Source organism: Crinia signifera, chromosome 5 (genome assembly GCF_055691185.1).
Source record: "Crinia signifera chromosome 5, ASM5569118v1, whole genome shotgun sequence".
NCBI classification, from domain to species: Eukaryota; Metazoa; Chordata; class Amphibia; order Anura; family Myobatrachidae; genus Crinia; species Crinia signifera.
In genome coordinates, this window is record NC_139221.1 from 7,286,715 (window position 1) to 7,304,088 (window position 17,374).

Sequence of the window (17,374 nt, forward strand, 5' to 3'; positions counted from 1 at the left end):
TATGGCCCCCAAAGGATTCCCCCCCCCCCCCCCCCCCCCATACAATCGGCCCTTGGCACAAAAAGGTTCCACACAATATTTGAAATAATTTGGCGTTACGACAGGTTATCTGCAAAGACGTAAAATCATCCAGTGTGTATTTACTGCATCATTAGTGATGCGTACACACCCGCAGGTCACTACCGACATTTCCCAACGCAGCTCCGACCAAGACACCCCCTTTGGACTTTCAGCTGGAGCACTGGGGTATTCAGATGCTGCAATTCCCAGTCACAGCTATCAGCTGGCAAACACCTACATCAGTAAGTACACAATAACTCCCGTCACTCACACCCAGAGGCCACTGCTGCACCGGACAGGCCTCAGTCATAACGCAGCTTCTACAGGTTAATAAGGACTAAGATCTCACTCACCTTTGAGCTGCAGACATAACAGATTACACAGTAATCATCATTTACACAAGCAGACACAAAGGATAAAGTGTGAACTTGCTTCATTTAAGAGGCAGCAGAATAAATCTGCCACAGCTGGTGAGGATCAGAAACTGATGTAATTAGAAGCCAAAGCCACATTATGTAGCCTGTCCTCTGCAACAAGGTGCGCTATCCGCACGTCTGAGCCCGAGCGCTATCCGCACGTCTGAGCCCGAGCGCTATCCGCACGTCTGAGCCCGAGCGCTATCCGTATGTCGGCAAGTACAACCAAGGGGGACCATCTGTGCGGTCACTGACAATCAGCATTTCCACTCTATGGTGCGCCCCCTACTGGACAGCTACATGAATGGGCATTTATTGTAGATTCTGTGTGGTGAGGCAACCGCCATGGAGCATAGAACCGGGAAACGGTCACTAAGTCCATACCTGGCTAATGTCAATAGGGTTGGAAGGTCGACACAAGCATTGGGTTCACATCGGAAGGTTGACAGTTAAAAGACTGACGTGAGTTTTTTACGGTTTGGGGGGGGGGGGGGGGGGGGGGGATTGGGGTTTGAGCCTAAAGGCGGTGTTTCATTCTCTATTATCCACTATGGTGTGGTGGGAGAATAATATAGTACGCCGACCGTAGCGAGCCACGCAGCACACTTTGACGGTGTCCATGACAACTAGGTTGACATTCGGGACATTAAATAAATTTTAAATAAAAAAAAAGGGGACCTAATGCTTGTGCTGAAATTCCAACCCTGTCGTCCGCCGCCATGTCGTCCTATTTCAGTCCACCCAATAACCCTAATCCACAGAACTAATCCCAACAGCTTTAAGGTGAAACAAAAGCTCACATTTATATCGTGTAAAGGCCCAATTTGGGCCCTTTTTAACAGATTCCAAAACATTGCATGATATGGGCCCAAAACGCATGCGTTTCACCTCCGATTCCATCAGTGGTCCCGTGCGTATCAGATCGGATGGTCACTGCTGCACCAAGGATACACGGATACCACAGCAAGGGAAACATTGGGCCAGATGTATCAAGCTTCAAAAGTGATAAACAACCAGCCAATCAGCTCATACCTGTCATGTTACAGTCTGGGTTTGAAAAATGACAGGTATGAGCTGATTGGCTGGTTGTTTATCACTCTCCATTTTATCACTTTTTGAAGCTTGATACATCTGACCCATTGTACGCAAAAGGACTGCCTACAAGTCATATGCGATCCTGCTGCCAGGGAGCTGGCGGGGTATTACATGGGATGCATCGCTGTAGAGGAGGGAAGAGCAGACAACACCCAGCACACAGGGGCATCCGAGGACTTATTTAGGGACGAGAGACTATGTAAAATGTTCTCCGCTCAGCTCTGATTACACAGCCAGGAAGAAGCCGCGTGCCACAGACTAGTGACTGCAGTGTGTACCAGGCATAGGGAGGCTGTCCGATATAGGTAACCCGCCAGCACAGCCAGGAAGAAGCCGCGTGCCACAGACTAGTGACTGCAGTGTGTACCAGGCATAGGGAGGCTGTCCGATATAGGTAACCCGCCAGCACAGCCAGGAAGAAGCCACGTGCCACAGACTAGTGACTGCAGTGTGTACCAGGCATGGGGAGGCTGTCCGATATAGGTAACCCGCCAGCACAGCCAGGAAGAAGCCGCGTGCCACAGACTAGTGACTGCAGTGTGTACCAGGCATCGGGAGGCTGTCCGATATAGGTAACCCGCCAGCACAGCCAGGAAGAAGCCACGTGCCACAAACTAGTGACTGCAGTGTGTACCAGGCATCGGGAGGCTGTCCGATATAGGTAACCCGCCAGCACAGCCAGGAAGAAGCCACGTGCCACAGACTAGTGACTGCAGTGTGTACCAGGCATAGGGAGGCTGTCCGATATAGGTAACCCGCCAGCACAGCCAGGAAGAAGCGCGTGCCACAGACTAGTGACTGCAGTGTGTACCAGGCATAGGGAGGCTGTCCGATATAGGTAACCCGCCAGCACAGCCAGGAAGAAGCCGCGTGCCACAGACTAGAGACTGCAGTGTGTACCAGGCATCGGGAGGCTGTCCGATATAGGTAACCCGCCAGCACAGCCAGGAAGAAGCCACGTGCCACAGACTAGTGACTGCAGTGTGTACCAGGCATAGGGAGGCTGTCCGATATAGGTAACCCACCAGCACAGCCAGGAAGAAGCCGCGTGCCACAGACTAATGACTGCAGTGTGTACCAGGCATCGGGAGGCTGTCCGATATAGGTAACCCGCCAGCACAGCCAGGAAGAAGCCACGTGCCACAGACTAGTGACTGCAGTGTGTACCAGGCATCGGGAGGCTGTCCGATATAGGTAACCCGCCAGCACAGCCAGGAAGAAGCCGCGTGCCACAGACTAATGACTGCAGTGTGTACCAGGCATCGGGAGGCTGTCCGATATAGTTAACCCGCCAGCACAGCCAGGAAGAAGCCACGTGCCACAGACTAGTGACTGCAGTGTGTACCAGGCATAGGGAGGCTGTCCGATATAGGTAACCCGCCAGCACAGCCAGGAAGAAGCCACGTGCCACAGACTAGTGACTGCAGTGTGTACCAGGCATCGGGAGGCTGTCCGATATAGGTAACCCGCCAGCACAGCCAGGAAGAAGCCGCGTGCCACAGACTAATGACTGCAGTGTGTACCAGGCATCGGGAGGCTGTCCGATATAGGTAACCCGCCAGCACAGCCAGGAAGAAGCCGCGTGCCACAGACTAGTGACTGCAGTGTGTACCAGGCATCGGGAGGCTGTCCGATATAGGTAACCCGCCAGCACAGCCAGGAAGAAGCCGCGTGCCACAGACTAGTGACTGCAGTGTGTACCAGGCATCTGGGAGACTGTCCGATATAGGTAACCCGCCAGCACAGCCAGGAAGAAGCCGCGTGCCACAGACTAGTGACTGCAGTGTGTACCAGGCATAGGGAGGCTGTCCGATATAGGTAACCCGCCAGCACAGCCAGGAAGAAGCCGCGTGCCACAGACTAGAGACTGCAGTGTGTACCAGGCATAGGGAGGCTGTCCGATATAGGTAACCCGCCAGCACAGCCAGGAAGAAGCCGCGTGCCACAGACTAGTGACTGCAGTGTGTACCAGGCATCGGGAGACTGTCCGATATAGGTAACCCGCCAGCACAGCCAGGAAGAAGCCGCGTGCCACAGACTAGTGACTGCAGTGTGTACCAGGCATAGGGAGGCTGTCCGATATAGGTAACCCGCCAGCACAGCCAGGAAGAAGCCGCGTGCCACAGACTAGTGACTGCAGTGTGTACCAGGCATAGGGAGGCTGTCCGATATAGGTAACCCGCCAGCACAGCCAGGAAGAAGCCGCGTGCCACAGACTAGTGACTGCAGTGTGTACCAGGCATAGGGAGACTGTCCGATATAGGTAACCCGCCAGCACAGCCAGGAAGAAGCCGCGTGCCACAGACTAGTGACTGCAGTGTGTACCAGGCATGGGGAGGCTGTCCGATATAGGTAACCCGCCAGCACAGCCAGGAAGAAGCCGCGTGCCACAGACTAGTGACTGCAGTGTGTACCAGGCATAGGGAGACTGTCCGATATAGGTAACCCGCCAGCACAGCCAGGAAGAAGCCGCGTGCCACAGACTAGTGACTGCAGTGTGTACCAGGCATCGGGAGGCTGTCCGATATAGGTAACCCGCCAGCACAGCCAGGAAGAAGCCGCGTGCCACAGACTAGTGACTGCAGTGTGTACCAGGCATCGGGAGGCTGTCCGATATAGGTAACCCGCCAGCACAGCCAGGAAGAAGCCGCGTGCCACAGACTAGTGACTGCAGTGTGTACCAGGCATAGGGAGGCTGTCCGATATAGGTAACCCGCCAGCACAGCCAGGAAGAAGCCGCGTGCCACAGACTAATGACTGCAGTGTGTACCAGGCATCGGGAGGCTGTCCGATATAGGTAACCCGCCAGCACAGCCAGGAAGAAGCCGCGTGCCACAGACTAATGACTGCAGTGTGTACCAGGCATCGGGAGGCTGTCCGATATAGGTAACCCGCCAGGAAGAAGCCGCGTGCCACAGACTAATGACTGCAGGGTGTACCAGGCATCGGAAGACTGTCCGATCTAGGGAACCTGCCAGTCACTCAACTGATAACGTAATCACAAGGACAGCACAACTGCAAGTTCCACAACATAACGACTTAGCGCATTTCTTGCATTGCTGTTCTAGTGGAGGTTACACACTATACTCCATGCTGCAATACACACATACCCAGAGTCAGGTCGTCAGCTTGTCAATCACACTTTGAACCGTGGGAAGATGCTTGCGCAGTGCGTAAATACATGTCCAAACCAGGGCAACATAACAGAGTGGGTTGGACTACAACATAAACCACCATGACTTGTCTAGAGGTGTCCACATACAACTAGCCCCAATACCCCAGACAGCACAAGATGCTTGGGATGAGGGAGTAACGGGATCCTGGTGTAGCTCTGCTATTGTTTAATACTTAAAATTTACAGAAAAGACGTCGTAGTCGCAGCACAAGGGGATTAGGACGCTTCGCTGAGTAATAGGATATAAGACACCTGTATACTGCATGTGACAGACTGTACACGGAGCAGACCGCGCTGAGTGGTGGGATATGTGACACCTGTATACCATGTGCGACAGGCTGTATACGGAGCAGACTGTGCTGAGTGATGGGATATGCAACATCTTTATACTGAGCAGACTGCGCTGAGTAATGGGATATGCGTAAGGCAGCACACACACGGGGTGGAGGCGGGTAGACCTGGCCACACGCACGCGGGGTGGGTCGGGAGGCAGTAGACCAGGCCGCCCGCACGCAAGCGGGGTGGGGAGACCAGGCTGCACACACACACGGGGTGGAGGGACCAAACAGCACACAAATGGGTTGGGTAGACTTGGCCTTACGCACGCGGGGTGGAGGCGGGTAGACCTGGCCGCACGCAGGGTGGAGGCGGGTAGACCTGGCCACATGCACGCGGGTTGGGTAGGGAGGCAGTAGACCAGGCTGCCCGCACGCAAGCGGCGTGGGGAGACCAGGCTGCACACACAGAGTGGAGGGACCAAACAGCGCGCAAACTGGTTGGGTAGTAGACCAGGCCGGCCGCACGCGCCGTGGAGGGGAGGCGGTGGTAGACCAGGCCGGCCGCACGCGCCGTGGAGGGGAGGCGGGGGTAGACCTGGCCGCACGCGCCGTGGAGGCGGGGGTTAGACCTGGCCGCACGCGCCGTGGAGGTGGGGGTAGACCTGGCCGCACGCGCCGTGGAGGCGGGGGTAGACCTGGCCGCACGCACATGGGGTGGAGGCGGGTAGACCTGGCCGACTGCCCGAACGCATGCGGGTGGGTCGGTAGGCAGTAGACCAGGCTGCCTGCCCGCACACGGGTTGGGGAGACCAGGCTGCACAAACACACGGGGTGGAGGGGAGGCAATAGACCAGGCTGCACACACACATGGGTAGGGGGATAGACCAGGCTGCACACACATGGGAAAGGGGGGGGGGGGGGGGTGGTGGACTAGACCAGGCTGCATGTACAGGCATGTACAGGGTGTGGAGGGATAGACCGCACGCGCTGTGGAGGGGAGGCGGGGGTAGACCTGGCCGCATGCGCCGTGGAGGGGAGGCGGGGGTAGACCTGGCCGCACGCGCCGTGGAGGGGAGGCGGGGGTAGACCTGGCCGCACGCGCCGTGGAGGGGAGGCGGGGGGTAGACCTAGCCGCACGCGCCGTGGAGGCGGGGGTAGGCCTGGCCGCACGCGCCGTGGAGGCGGGGGTAGGCCTGGCCGCACGCGCCGTGGAGGCGGGGGTAGGCCTGGCCGCACGCGCCGTGGAGGGGAGGGTAGACCTGGCCGCACGCGCCGTGGAGGGGAGGAGGGGGTAGACCTGGCCGCACGCGCCGTGGAGGGAGGCGGGGGTAGACCTGGCCGCACGCGCCGTGGAGGGGAGGGTAGACCTGGCCGCACGCGCCGCGGAGGGGAGGAGGGGGTAGACCTGGCCGCACGCGCCGTGGAGGGGAGGCGGGGGTAGGCCTGGCCGCACGCGCCGTGGAGGGGAGGGTAGACCTGGCCGCACGCGCCGTGGAGGGAGGAGGGGGTAGACCTGGCCGCACGCGCCGTGGAGGGGAGGCGGGGGTAGACCTGGCCGCACGCGCCGTGGAGGGGAGGGTAGACCTGGCCGCACGCGCCGCGGAGGGGAGGCGGGGGTAGACCTGGCCGCACGCACGCGGGGTGGAGGCGGGTAGACCTGGCCGACTGCCCGAACGCATGCGGGTGGGTCAGTAGACCAGGCCGCCTGCCCGCACACGGGTTGGGGAGACCGGGCTGCACAAACACACGGGGTGGAGGCAATAGACCAGGCTGCACACACACATGGGTAGGGGGGATAGACCAGGCTGCACACACATGGGAAGGGGGGGGGGTGAACTAGACCAGGCTGCATGTACAGGGTGTGGAGGGATAGACCAGGCTGCACACACACATGGGAAGGGGGTGGAATAGACCAGGCTGCACGCACACAGGGTGGTGGGGAGGCGGCAGGGAGCAGCACTGCACGGGGCAAGTTATATGAGGCAGGGAGCAGCACTGCACGGGGCAGGTTATATGAGGGAGCAGCACTGCACGGGGCAGGTTATATGAGGCAGGGCAGGTTATATGAGGCAGTACTGCACGGGGCAGGTTATATGGGGCAGGGAGCAGCACTGCACGGGCAGGTTATATGAGGCAGGGCACGGGGCAGGTTATATGAGGCAGTACTGCACGGGACAGGGAGCAGCACTGCATGGGGCAGGGAGCAGCACTGCACAGGCCAGGTTATATGAGGCAGGGCAGGGAGCAACACTGCACAGGGCAGTGGGGCAGGTTATATGAGGCGGGGCAGGGAGCAGCACTGCACGGGGCAGGGAGCAGCACTGCACGGGGCAGGTGATATGAGGCAGGGCAGGGAGCAGCACTGCACGGGGCAGGTGATATGAGGCAGGGAGCAGCACTGCACGGGGCAGGTGATATGAGGCAGGGAGCAGCACTGCACGGGGCAGGTGATATGAGGCAGGGAGCAGCACTGCACGGGGCAGGTGATATGAGGCAGGGAGCAGCACTGCACGGGGCAGGTGATATGAGGCAGGGAGCAGCACTGCACGGGGCAGGTGATATGGGGCAGGGAGCAGCACTGCACGGGGCAGGTGATATGGGGCAGGGAGCAGCACTGCACGGGGCAGGTGATATGGGGCAGGGAGCAGCACTGCACGGGGCAGGTGATATGGGGCAGGGAGCAGCACTGCACGGGGCAGGTGATATGGGGCAGGGAGCAGCACTGCACGGGGCAGGTGATATGGGGCAGGGAGCAGCACTGCACGGGGCAGGTGATATGGGGCAGGGAGCAGCACTGCACGGGGCAGGTGATATGGGGCAGGGAGCAGCACTGCACGGGCAGGTGATATGGGGCAGGGAGCAGCACTGCACGGAGCAGGTGATATGGGGCAGGGAGCAGCACTGCACGGAGCAGGTGATATGGGGCAGGGAGCAGCACTGCACGGAGCAGGTGATATGGGGCAGGGAGCAGCACTGCACGGAGCAGGTGATATGGGGCAGGGAGCAGCACTGCACGGAGCAGGTGATATGGGGCAGGGAGCAGCACTGCACGGAGCAGGTTATATGGGGCAGGGAGCAGCACTGCACGGAGCAGGTTATATGGGGCAGGGAGCAGCACTGCACGGAACAGGTTATATGGGCAGGGAGCAGCACTGCACGGAGCAGGTTATATGGGGCAGGGAGCAGCACTGCACGGAGCAGGTTATATGGGGCAGGGAGCAGCACTGCACGGAGCAGGTTATATGGGGCAGGGAGCAGCACTGCACGGAGCAGGTTATATGGGGCAGGGAGCAGCACTGCACGGAGCAGGTTATATGGTGCAGGTAGCAGCACTGCACGGGGCAGGTTATATGAGGCAGGGAGCAGCACGGCACGGGGCAAGTTATGTGAGGCAGTACTGCACGGGGCAGGGAGCAGCACTGCACGGGGCAGGGAGCAGCACTGCACGGGGCAGGGAGCAGCACTGCACGGGGCAGGGAGCAGCACTGCACGGGGCAGGGAGCAGCACTGCACGGGGCAGGGAGCAGCACTGCACGGGGCAGGGAGCAGCACTGCACGGGGCAGGGAGCAGCACTGCACGGGGCAGGGAGCAGCACTGCACGGGGCAGGGAGCAGCACTGCACGGGGCAGGTTATATGAGGCAGGGCAGGGAGCAGCACTGCACAGGGCAGGGGAGCAGGTTATATGAGGCGGGGCAGGGAGCAGCACTGCACGGGGCAGGGAGCAGCACTGCACGGAGCAGCACTGCACGGGGCAGGGAGCAGCACTGCACGGGGCAGGGAGCAGCACTGCACGGGGCAGGGAGCAGCACTGCACGGGGCAGGGAGCAGCACTGCACGGGGCAGGGAGCAGCACTGCACGGGGCAGGGAGCAGCACTGCACGGGGCAGGTTATACGGGCCAGGGAGCAGCACTGCACGGGGGCAGGTTATACGGGCAAGGGAGCAGCACTGCACGGGGCAGGTGATATGAGGCAGGGCACAGCACTGCACGGGGCAGGTGATATGAGGCAGGGCAGGGAGCAGCACTGCAGCAGAAGCAGGTTATGAGGCAGGGAGCAGGTTATATGAGGCATGGGAGCAGCACTGCAGGGAACAGGTGATATGGGCAGGGAGCAGCACTGCACGGGGCAGGTGATATGGGGCAGGGAGCAGCACTGCACGGGGCAGGTGATATGGGGCAGGGAGCAGCACTGCACGGGGCAGGTGATATGGGGCAGGGAGCAGCACTGCACGGGGCAGGTGATATGGGGCAGGGAGCAGCACTGCACGGGGCAGGTGATATGGGGCAGGGAGCAGCACTGCACGGGGCAGGTGATATGGGGCAGGGAGCAGCACTGCACGGAGCAGGTGATATGGGGCAGGGAGCAGCACTGCACGGAGCAGGTGATATGGGGCAGGGAGCAGCACTGCACGGAGCAGGTGATATGGGGCAGGGAGCAGCACTGCACGGAGCAGGTGATATGGGGCAGGGAGCAGCACTGCACGGAGCAGGTGATATGGGGCAGGGAGCAGCACTGCACGGAGCAGGTGATATGGGGCAGGGAGCAGCACTGCACGGAGCAGGTGATATGGGGCAGGGAGCAGCACTGCACGGAGCAGGTGATATGGGGCAGGGAGCAGCACTGCACGGAGCAGGTGATATGGGGCAGGGAGCAGCACTGCACGGAGCAGGTTATATGGGGCAGGGAGCAGCACTGCACGGAGCAGGTTATATGGGGCAGGGAGCAGCACTGCACGGAGCAGGTTATATGGGGCAGGGAGCAGCACTGCACGGAGCAGGTTATATGGGGCAGGGAGCAGCACTGCACGGAACAGGTTATATGGGCAGGGAGCAGCACTGCACGGAGCAGGTTATATGGGGCAGGGAGCAGCACTGCACGGAGCAGGTTATATGGGGCAGGGAGCAGCACTGCACGGAGCAGGTTATATGGGGCAGGGAGCAGCACTGCACGGAGCAGGTTATATGGTGCAGGTAGCAGCACTGCACGGGGCAGGTTATATGAGGCAGGGAGCAGCACTGCACGGGGCAGGTTATATGAGGCAGGGCACGGGGCAAGTTATGTGAGGCAGTACTGCACGGGGCAGGGAGCAGCACTGCATGGGGCAGGGAGCAGCACTGCACGGGGCAGGGAGCAGCACTGCACGGGGCAGGGAGCAGCACTGCACGGGGCAGGGAGCAGCACTGCACGGGGCAGGGAGCAGCACTGCACGGGGCAGGGAGCAGCACTGCACGGGGCAGGGAGCAGCACTGCACGGGGCAGGTTATATGAGGCAGGGCAGGGAGCAGCACTGCACAGGGCAGGGGAGCAGGTTATATGAGGCGGGGCAGGGAGCAGCACTGCACGGGGCAGGGAGCAGCACTGCACGGGGCAGCACTGCACGGGGCAGGGAGCAGCACTGCACGGGGCAGGGAGCAGCACTGCACGGGGCAGGGAGCAGCACTGCACGGGGCAGGGAGCAGCACTGCACGGGGCAGGGAGCAGCACTGCACGGGGCAGGTTATACGGGCCAGGGAGCAGCACTGCACGGGGCAGGTTATACGGGCAAGGGAGCAGCACTGCACGGGGCAGGTGATATGAGGCAGGGCAGGGAGCAGCACTGCACGGGGCAGGTAATATGAGGCAGGGCAGGGAGCAGCACTGCACGGGGCAGGTGATATGAGGCAGGGCAGGGAGCAGCACTGCAGCAGAAGCAGGTTATGAGGCAGGGAGCAGGTTATATGAGGCATGGGAGCAGCACTGCAGCAGAAGCAGGTTATGAGGCAGGGCCAGCGCCGCAGACACTCACCCCGGGTCGTCTTCCTCCTCCTCGCTCCCAGCCGCCTCCTCGCTGTCGCTCTCCCCGCCGGAGCTGCTCTCCGTAGCGTCCGAGTCAAATCCGCCCTGAGCCGCCCGCAGCCGGGCCGTGGAGCTGCTCGCCAGCCGGTCCAGTTCCATGTGCGGGGTCCCCGGCAGCCCGTCCTCCCCGCGTCGGGCCAGCAGCTCCACCAGCCCGGACAGCTGCTGCCTGACGTGCCGCTCCACCTGCTTGGCCTGGATCACCTGAAGCCGTCGGCACAGCGTCCGGGCCCGGGCCCCCAGTTCCTGCTGCCGGCCGGACACGCGGGCGGCCATCCGGGGCACCTCTAGCGTCCTCCCTCCGGTCTCCGGCTCCCCCTGCGGCCTCCCCTCGGTCTCCGGCTCCCCCTGAGGCCTCCCCCCAGTCTCCGGCTCCCCATGAGGCCTCCCCCCGGTCTCCGGCTCCTCCAGCGTCCTCCCCCCGGACATCATCCGTCCTTTCCCCCCGTTCAGCAGCAGTAGCGGCTTCCAGGCAGCCGGGGCGCTCAGTTTTAGCCGGTGCGGAGGCGCTCCAGTCAGCGCCGGGGCCATGTCCGCCATACGGGGGGCTCCGTCACGGCTCCGGGGGCCCCGGGCTCTTCATGGCCCGGCCGGGGGAGCCCTAGTTTCCAAGCCGACGACTGTCTCCGGTACACGGGCGGTGCAGCGGCCTTCTCCCCAACCCGGGCAACCAGGGGAACAAAGCTCCTTTACTCCTCCCCCCGCCTCCTCCTCTGCAGGGGCGGCCATTGCGCGTCCACCCCGCCCGGCGCCATCTTGTGCCGTGCCAGTCACTCCGCGCCCTGGGCCGTACCACCCCTGTCAGCAGGGAGGGGAGTGTACGACACCGCTCGCCTTCTCGGATTAGTCCTCCGGCAAATAAGTGCCGAAATACATTAAACAGCCATTTATGTACTATAGCGCGGAAATACTGAGTAGTTGCAGAGCGAGAGAAGTGAGAAGTGAACCTGTCCCACCCCCCCTCCTCCTACAACAGAATGGTACGCTCCATCCCGCCAGCGGCAACGTCCTGTTTCCCGATAGCGCAGCTGGCTGCTCTGCCTTTTTCCCGCCTCCCTCGCCTGACAGACGGCCCCGCCCCTAGCTCTGATTGGCCGCGCGGTGAACTCCTTTGTCTCGCGGCTTGTTTTCTCAGTACGTTTTTCCTGCGGCTTGGCTGCCGTGACGTCACCAGACGGGACCGCCTCCCGCTTTCCCGCGAAGTGATTGACATTGAGGTCAGCCAATCACTTTTTCGCATCTCGATTTGGTCGTTTAAAGCAGCAGCATACCTCCCAACCTGCAGCCTTTGCAATGCGGGACATTAGGGGCGTGGCTTGCCGTGGGAGGGGGCGTGGCCGGTACCGGAGAAGTTTATGAACCGAACATAAAGTTTTACCCCACAGGCCGCCATCATTTCCCCGGGAACCGATCGCCCCATTTCTAGCCAGCGGAGAACACTAGCCTCGCCACACCTCAGAGTCGCCGCTTCCGCCTCACCGAGCTAATGTGGCCGAGACACAGTAAGCGGAGGGATTTACACGGCCAGGGTCCTGCACGGTCACTGCGGGGGCTGGAGAGAACCGAGGCCGGCATTGTCTCTCCGACACACCCCTGTACTGTAGGGATGGCCATCGACCATCGATGGTTTATGGCCGATGTCGAATACTTTTACCATCGATGGTGGCGAATTCGATGGTTTCCATCCATCGATGGCACAGCAAAACCGATGTTTTGCTGTTGTTTTTTCCACCAGCATAGCTCCGCCCCCTGACGTCCGTGAATCTCCGCCCCTGTGTTTTCATTGGCCTACAGGCCAATCAGTCAAACAAAATGGATGACCATCGATAGGTAAAAATATTGATGGTACTTGTTACCTAGAACGGCGGCCATCACGGGCATAGCATGTACATCGCATGCCATTATAATGGCATGCGATGCGACCGATGCGATGCCTGCGATTTCACATAGAAATGAATGGTAAAAGGTAAATCGCATCGGTCGCATCGCATGCGGCCAAAAAAACGCATGCGATGCGACCGACGCGATTACCACGATTTACATAGGGAACAATGTTAAATGGCCCAATTGACCCGATTTTACATAGGGAACAATGTTAAATGGCCCACAGACCCCAAATAGCCACCCAGAAGTGTGAAATGCCCCCCCCCCCCAATTGTTAACGCCACCCCACGATCAACGTCAACCCGAAGCGTGGCGAGCGGCGGCGGTACGCGTCCTCCGACCTTTTCATACCGCCACTATCCACGTTGGCGTGGAGTTGAGAATAGAAAGTGTGGCGAGCGCACCGAGCCCGAAGCGTGGCGAGCGCACGCGGATACCGGTGAAGGTATCCGCGTCCCCTCGCGGGGCTCTCCATGGCTCGCTGCCCTCGCCACACTTTCTATTCTCAACTCCATGCCGACGTGGATAGTGAGGGTATGAAAAGGTCGGAGGATGCGTACCGCTGCGCTCGCCACGCTTCGGGTTGACGTTGATCGTGGGGTGGCGTTAACAATTGGGGGGGGGGGGGCATTTCACACTTCTGGGTGGCTATTTGGGGTCTGTGGGCCATTTAACATTGTTCCCTATGTGAAATCGGGTCTATTGGGCCATTTAACATTGTTCCCTATGTAAAATCGCGGTAATCTCGTCGGTTGCATCGCATGCGATTTTCTGGCCGCATGCGATGCGACCGACGCGATTTTTATCCTTGCGATGCCTAGGATCAAAATCGTGGGTGCCGTTCTAGGTAACAAGTACCATATTGATGGCCATCCATTGCGTAGTTTAGCAGTATCGATGGCCAGTTGTGATATTGCCATCGATGGGAATAACACCGATGGCCATCCCTGCTATCTAGTAGCGTGCTGCTCCGGTGGCCTTGCGTCATCACGTGAGGCCACGCCCCCATTTTGCCGCTGTGGGGGCATGGCCCAGAGGCTCTATGAGCCTCTAGCCATGCCCCCAGCCCCTCTGGCTGCGGGAATAGACGCTGTAAGCATGCACGCAGTGTCTATTTCCACTGGCCATGACAAGGGGTACTCCCATCTGTGTCCCCCCCCGCCACTGCCGGCCGCGGGAACGTCCCCGAAAACCGGGACATTCTCGCAGTAATCGGGACGGTTGGGAGGTATGCAGCAGTCCCTTAAAAAAAGTACTTGTTTTTAGTTTGGATTCTGGGTTACCATAGAAACCACAGTCACATAACATATGACAGTAGTAATGGTTATCAGTAGTTTTCCACTGATGGTCTCCATCGTTACTAACATTGGGATAGATTTATTATAGCAGCGGTAAATGTGCCGCCATAACACTTCCTGCTTCGCCTCAGTAGCGAGGCGAAGCAGGAGGGGAGACTGACAAGATGAAACAGGAGAACGCTAACTCCCCCCTCCGGCGATGTCCCCTCCTGGAGACAGCGTATTAGTTAATACTGTTGCACTGTCTCCTTTCCCCCCGGCCGGCTGGACTGCGCATGCACGGGATCTTGCTACTCACGCGAGATCCCCAGCAAAGCTCAGAGCCAGCAGCAGGGACAGCGCTGTCCCTGCTGTGGGCATAGGCAGGCATGTCCAAACTGTGGCCCTCCAGCTGTTGTGAAACTACACATCCCAGCATGCTTCGCCATAGTTATAGCATTCCCTAATAGCAAAACTGTAGCAATGCATGATGGGACTTGTAGTTTCACAACAGCTGGAGGGCCATAGTTTGGACATGCCTGGCATAGGGCATCGCTGCCTGCAGCTGTCGAAGTCGATAGCTGCGAGGGGTGGAACGGTCAGCGATGCTGAACGTTCATAAATTAGGCAGGCGCGCAGTATGAAATATCGTCCCTGCGCTATGCCTCCTGCCCCACACCGCCGCTCATCGGGTGTCATAGATCAGGGGAAGTGCTGTCTCCTGCCATAACGCATGGGGATAGCGCATATTCCCCTGATCGAATGTTAATAAATCTACCCAATTGTTCCCAAAACGCACACACACGCAGACTGTAGATTGCACATATAGGATTACATTATATTCACTTGTTATATCCCTCCCAATCTCCCGTCTATAGTGCCAGAGAGTGAAAGAGTGTTGGACGTTATTCAATTGTTCTATTTTCTTGTGCATATCGTGCTCATTATGGTCAGGTTAAGCCACGCATTCCCTCTCACCAACCCCGGGTATAGCGAGTTAAACTGCATCCATAACTGCCCCACCAAACAGGATGCATACAGATGACTGGCAGAAATCCCAATGGAGGGGGTTCCCCTGCCTCCAACCCTCCTTCCTACAGCCAAAACCTAACCCACCACCCCCTGTAGCCTATCCCTAGCCCCCTCACAGTTTATCCTTAAGTCCCCCTGGTGCCTAAACACCCCCTTCCCTGACCTAACTCTACCCCCCCCCCCCCCCCCCCCATACCTCCGCTTGCATCCCAGCAGTCAGTGTTCCGGCTCTGCTCTCCTCGCTGCGCGCTGCAGACTATTCTATTCTCCCGCCACGCCCTGGTGGATTGTGGGGAATGAAATACCGCCTGTCAGCACCTCTGTTCACAATAAATGTGAACCCATGTCAACCTTTTCACTGTCGAGTTTCCCAATGTCGACCTAATGTGTGTGTCGACCTAATGACCCTGTCGACCTGAAGCCATGTTGACCTTTTTATGTGTCGACCTAAGGCCTGTCAACTGTCGACCTAGTGACAGCACAGCCTGACTCCCTGCAGGTTACTCTGCTTCTAGGAAATCTCCTGTCTACTGCTAGCTTCCCAGCTTGTCTCCTGTGGGTACCCTAACCACCATCGACCCAACATCGGATCACCATCGATATCCCATCGGTTCCAGCTGACTTCCAGAATTCTTCTACAACTTCCAAACTACCTGTGTGGTTCCCCAGTCATATCGATCCAACATCGGGTCATCATCGATTCAACATCAATATCCCATCGGTTCCAGCTGAATTTGAGGAATTCTTCTACAGCTTCCAAACAACTTGTGTGGGTTCCCCAATTATCATCGATCCAACATCGGACACCATCTATTCAACAATGATCCTCCATCGATTCCAGACAATATCCTAAGTTTCTGTGAGTGCTTCTTAGCTTATCCTGTAGTATATAACAACTTTCCTGATTCATCTCCGATACCATTGATTCAACATCGGATTATTTCTTGCTCCAGCCTTCACTGCTCAATACCTGCTTTGCTCATACCAAAGTGCCACACGCTTTACCAGTCACCATTCAGAGAAGGTCATCAATAGCTTTCACCATCGGTGCTCCCAACATCGACTCGCTGTCATCATAGGTGAACTCCCCATGTGCCTTATAGCAAATCCTTAGTTCCAGCTGAATCCAGTCATCCGTTGGTTCCAGCCAACTCGTGTCTATACCCGGTTCCAGTCCGTCCAATGACTTACATTCTATTGCCATAGACCAGTGGTCTCCAACCTTTTTGGGCCGTGAGCTACTCGTGACAAAAGAAACCGCCTGAAGAGCTACTAAAATAAAAAAAAAATCTGCATAATAACCAAAAAATGGCCTTTACACATTATGCCACACACCGCAATGCCCCAGACACGATATGCCACACACCGAAATGTCCGGTGTCCTGGGGTCCGGTGGAAGCAAATTATACTTACCAGTCTCCTCCGGCGTAGATCAGGTCATCTTCCTTCCATGTAGGCTCACCGGGACTTGGCAAAAAACCAAACCGCTCACGCTAACCACCGGACTGAGCAGGATCCGCACGCTGTCTTTGCTTACATTGTGCGGCTCCACCCCCTGAATAGCAATATTGGCCAGCTTGCAGCCCCTAGTGGCCAATCAGGAGCCGCTAGGCCGCATAGTATAATTGCTTCCACCGGTTCCCCATAGGATTTCTTCGGACACGGAGCCATGGACACCGGACCCCAGGACACCGGACCATGTATTGTACGGACGACAATTGTATGTCACTGCAAATGGTTTACTTTTTTGCCGTTCTTCTGTTCACCTGTTTTCATCTTCTGCACTGAAGTCTTTCTTCTTTTCATGTTACTAAATCATGAATAAATCGATTTTTTTCATCGCATCGCATGCAATATAGTGGCATACAATTCATGCAATGCAATTTTTCATTGTAAAGACCCAATTTTTAATTGTATAGTCACCCATGGGTGATTTCATACCCCCACTATCCAACTACGCATGGAGTTGAGTTTATATAGTGTGCCGAGCGCAGCGAGCCACCGGAAAGCCGGCTTGAGAAAGATTGCAGGGTACTTGTTTCCTAGCACGGACACAATCGCGGGTAATTTTTAATGGTCTGCGATGCGACCGACGCTATGCCCGCGATTTCCCATTGAAATGCATTGAAAAAGTCGAAATCGCGTCGGTCGCATCGTATGCGGCCAAAATAAGCATAAGGTGGTACCGACGCGATGCCCGCGATTTCCCATAGGGAACAATGTAAAATGCCTCAATTTACCCAAATCAACATAGGGAACAATGTTAAATGGGCCAGAGACCCCAAAAAACCCTCCTGACCAGTGAAATGGCCCCCCAAA

The 17,374-nt window shown here is 58.2% G+C and overlaps 2 protein-coding genes across 3 annotated transcripts in view; one reads left to right on the forward strand and one right to left on the reverse strand.

The window, feature by feature from the left end:
• LOC146079902 (KAT8 regulatory NSL complex subunit 1-like) overlaps positions 1 to 11,798 on the reverse strand; it is a 39,640-nt gene extending 27,842 nt beyond the window's left edge. The window contains exon 1 of one of the 2 annotated variants that reach the window (XM_083186593.1): positions 10,813 to 11,798. In XM_083186593.1, coding sequence (XP_083042719.1) covers positions 10,813 to 11,402 — 590 coding nt within the window. In that variant the 5' untranslated portion in view covers positions 11,403 to 11,798. The remainder of the gene's footprint in view (positions 1 to 10,812) is intronic. The other variant, XM_083186592.1, reaches the window with a different exon arrangement.
• A 411-nt stretch (positions 11,799 to 12,209) lies between these two features.
• Positions 12,210 to 17,374, forward strand: part of DHX30 (DExH-box helicase 30) — a 43,901-nt gene continuing 38,736 nt past the window's right edge. The window contains exon 1 of the mRNA XM_083186590.1: positions 12,210 to 12,364. Coding sequence (XP_083042716.1) covers positions 12,349 to 12,364 — 16 coding nt within the window. The 5' untranslated portion in view covers positions 12,210 to 12,348. The remainder of the gene's footprint in view (positions 12,365 to 17,374) is intronic.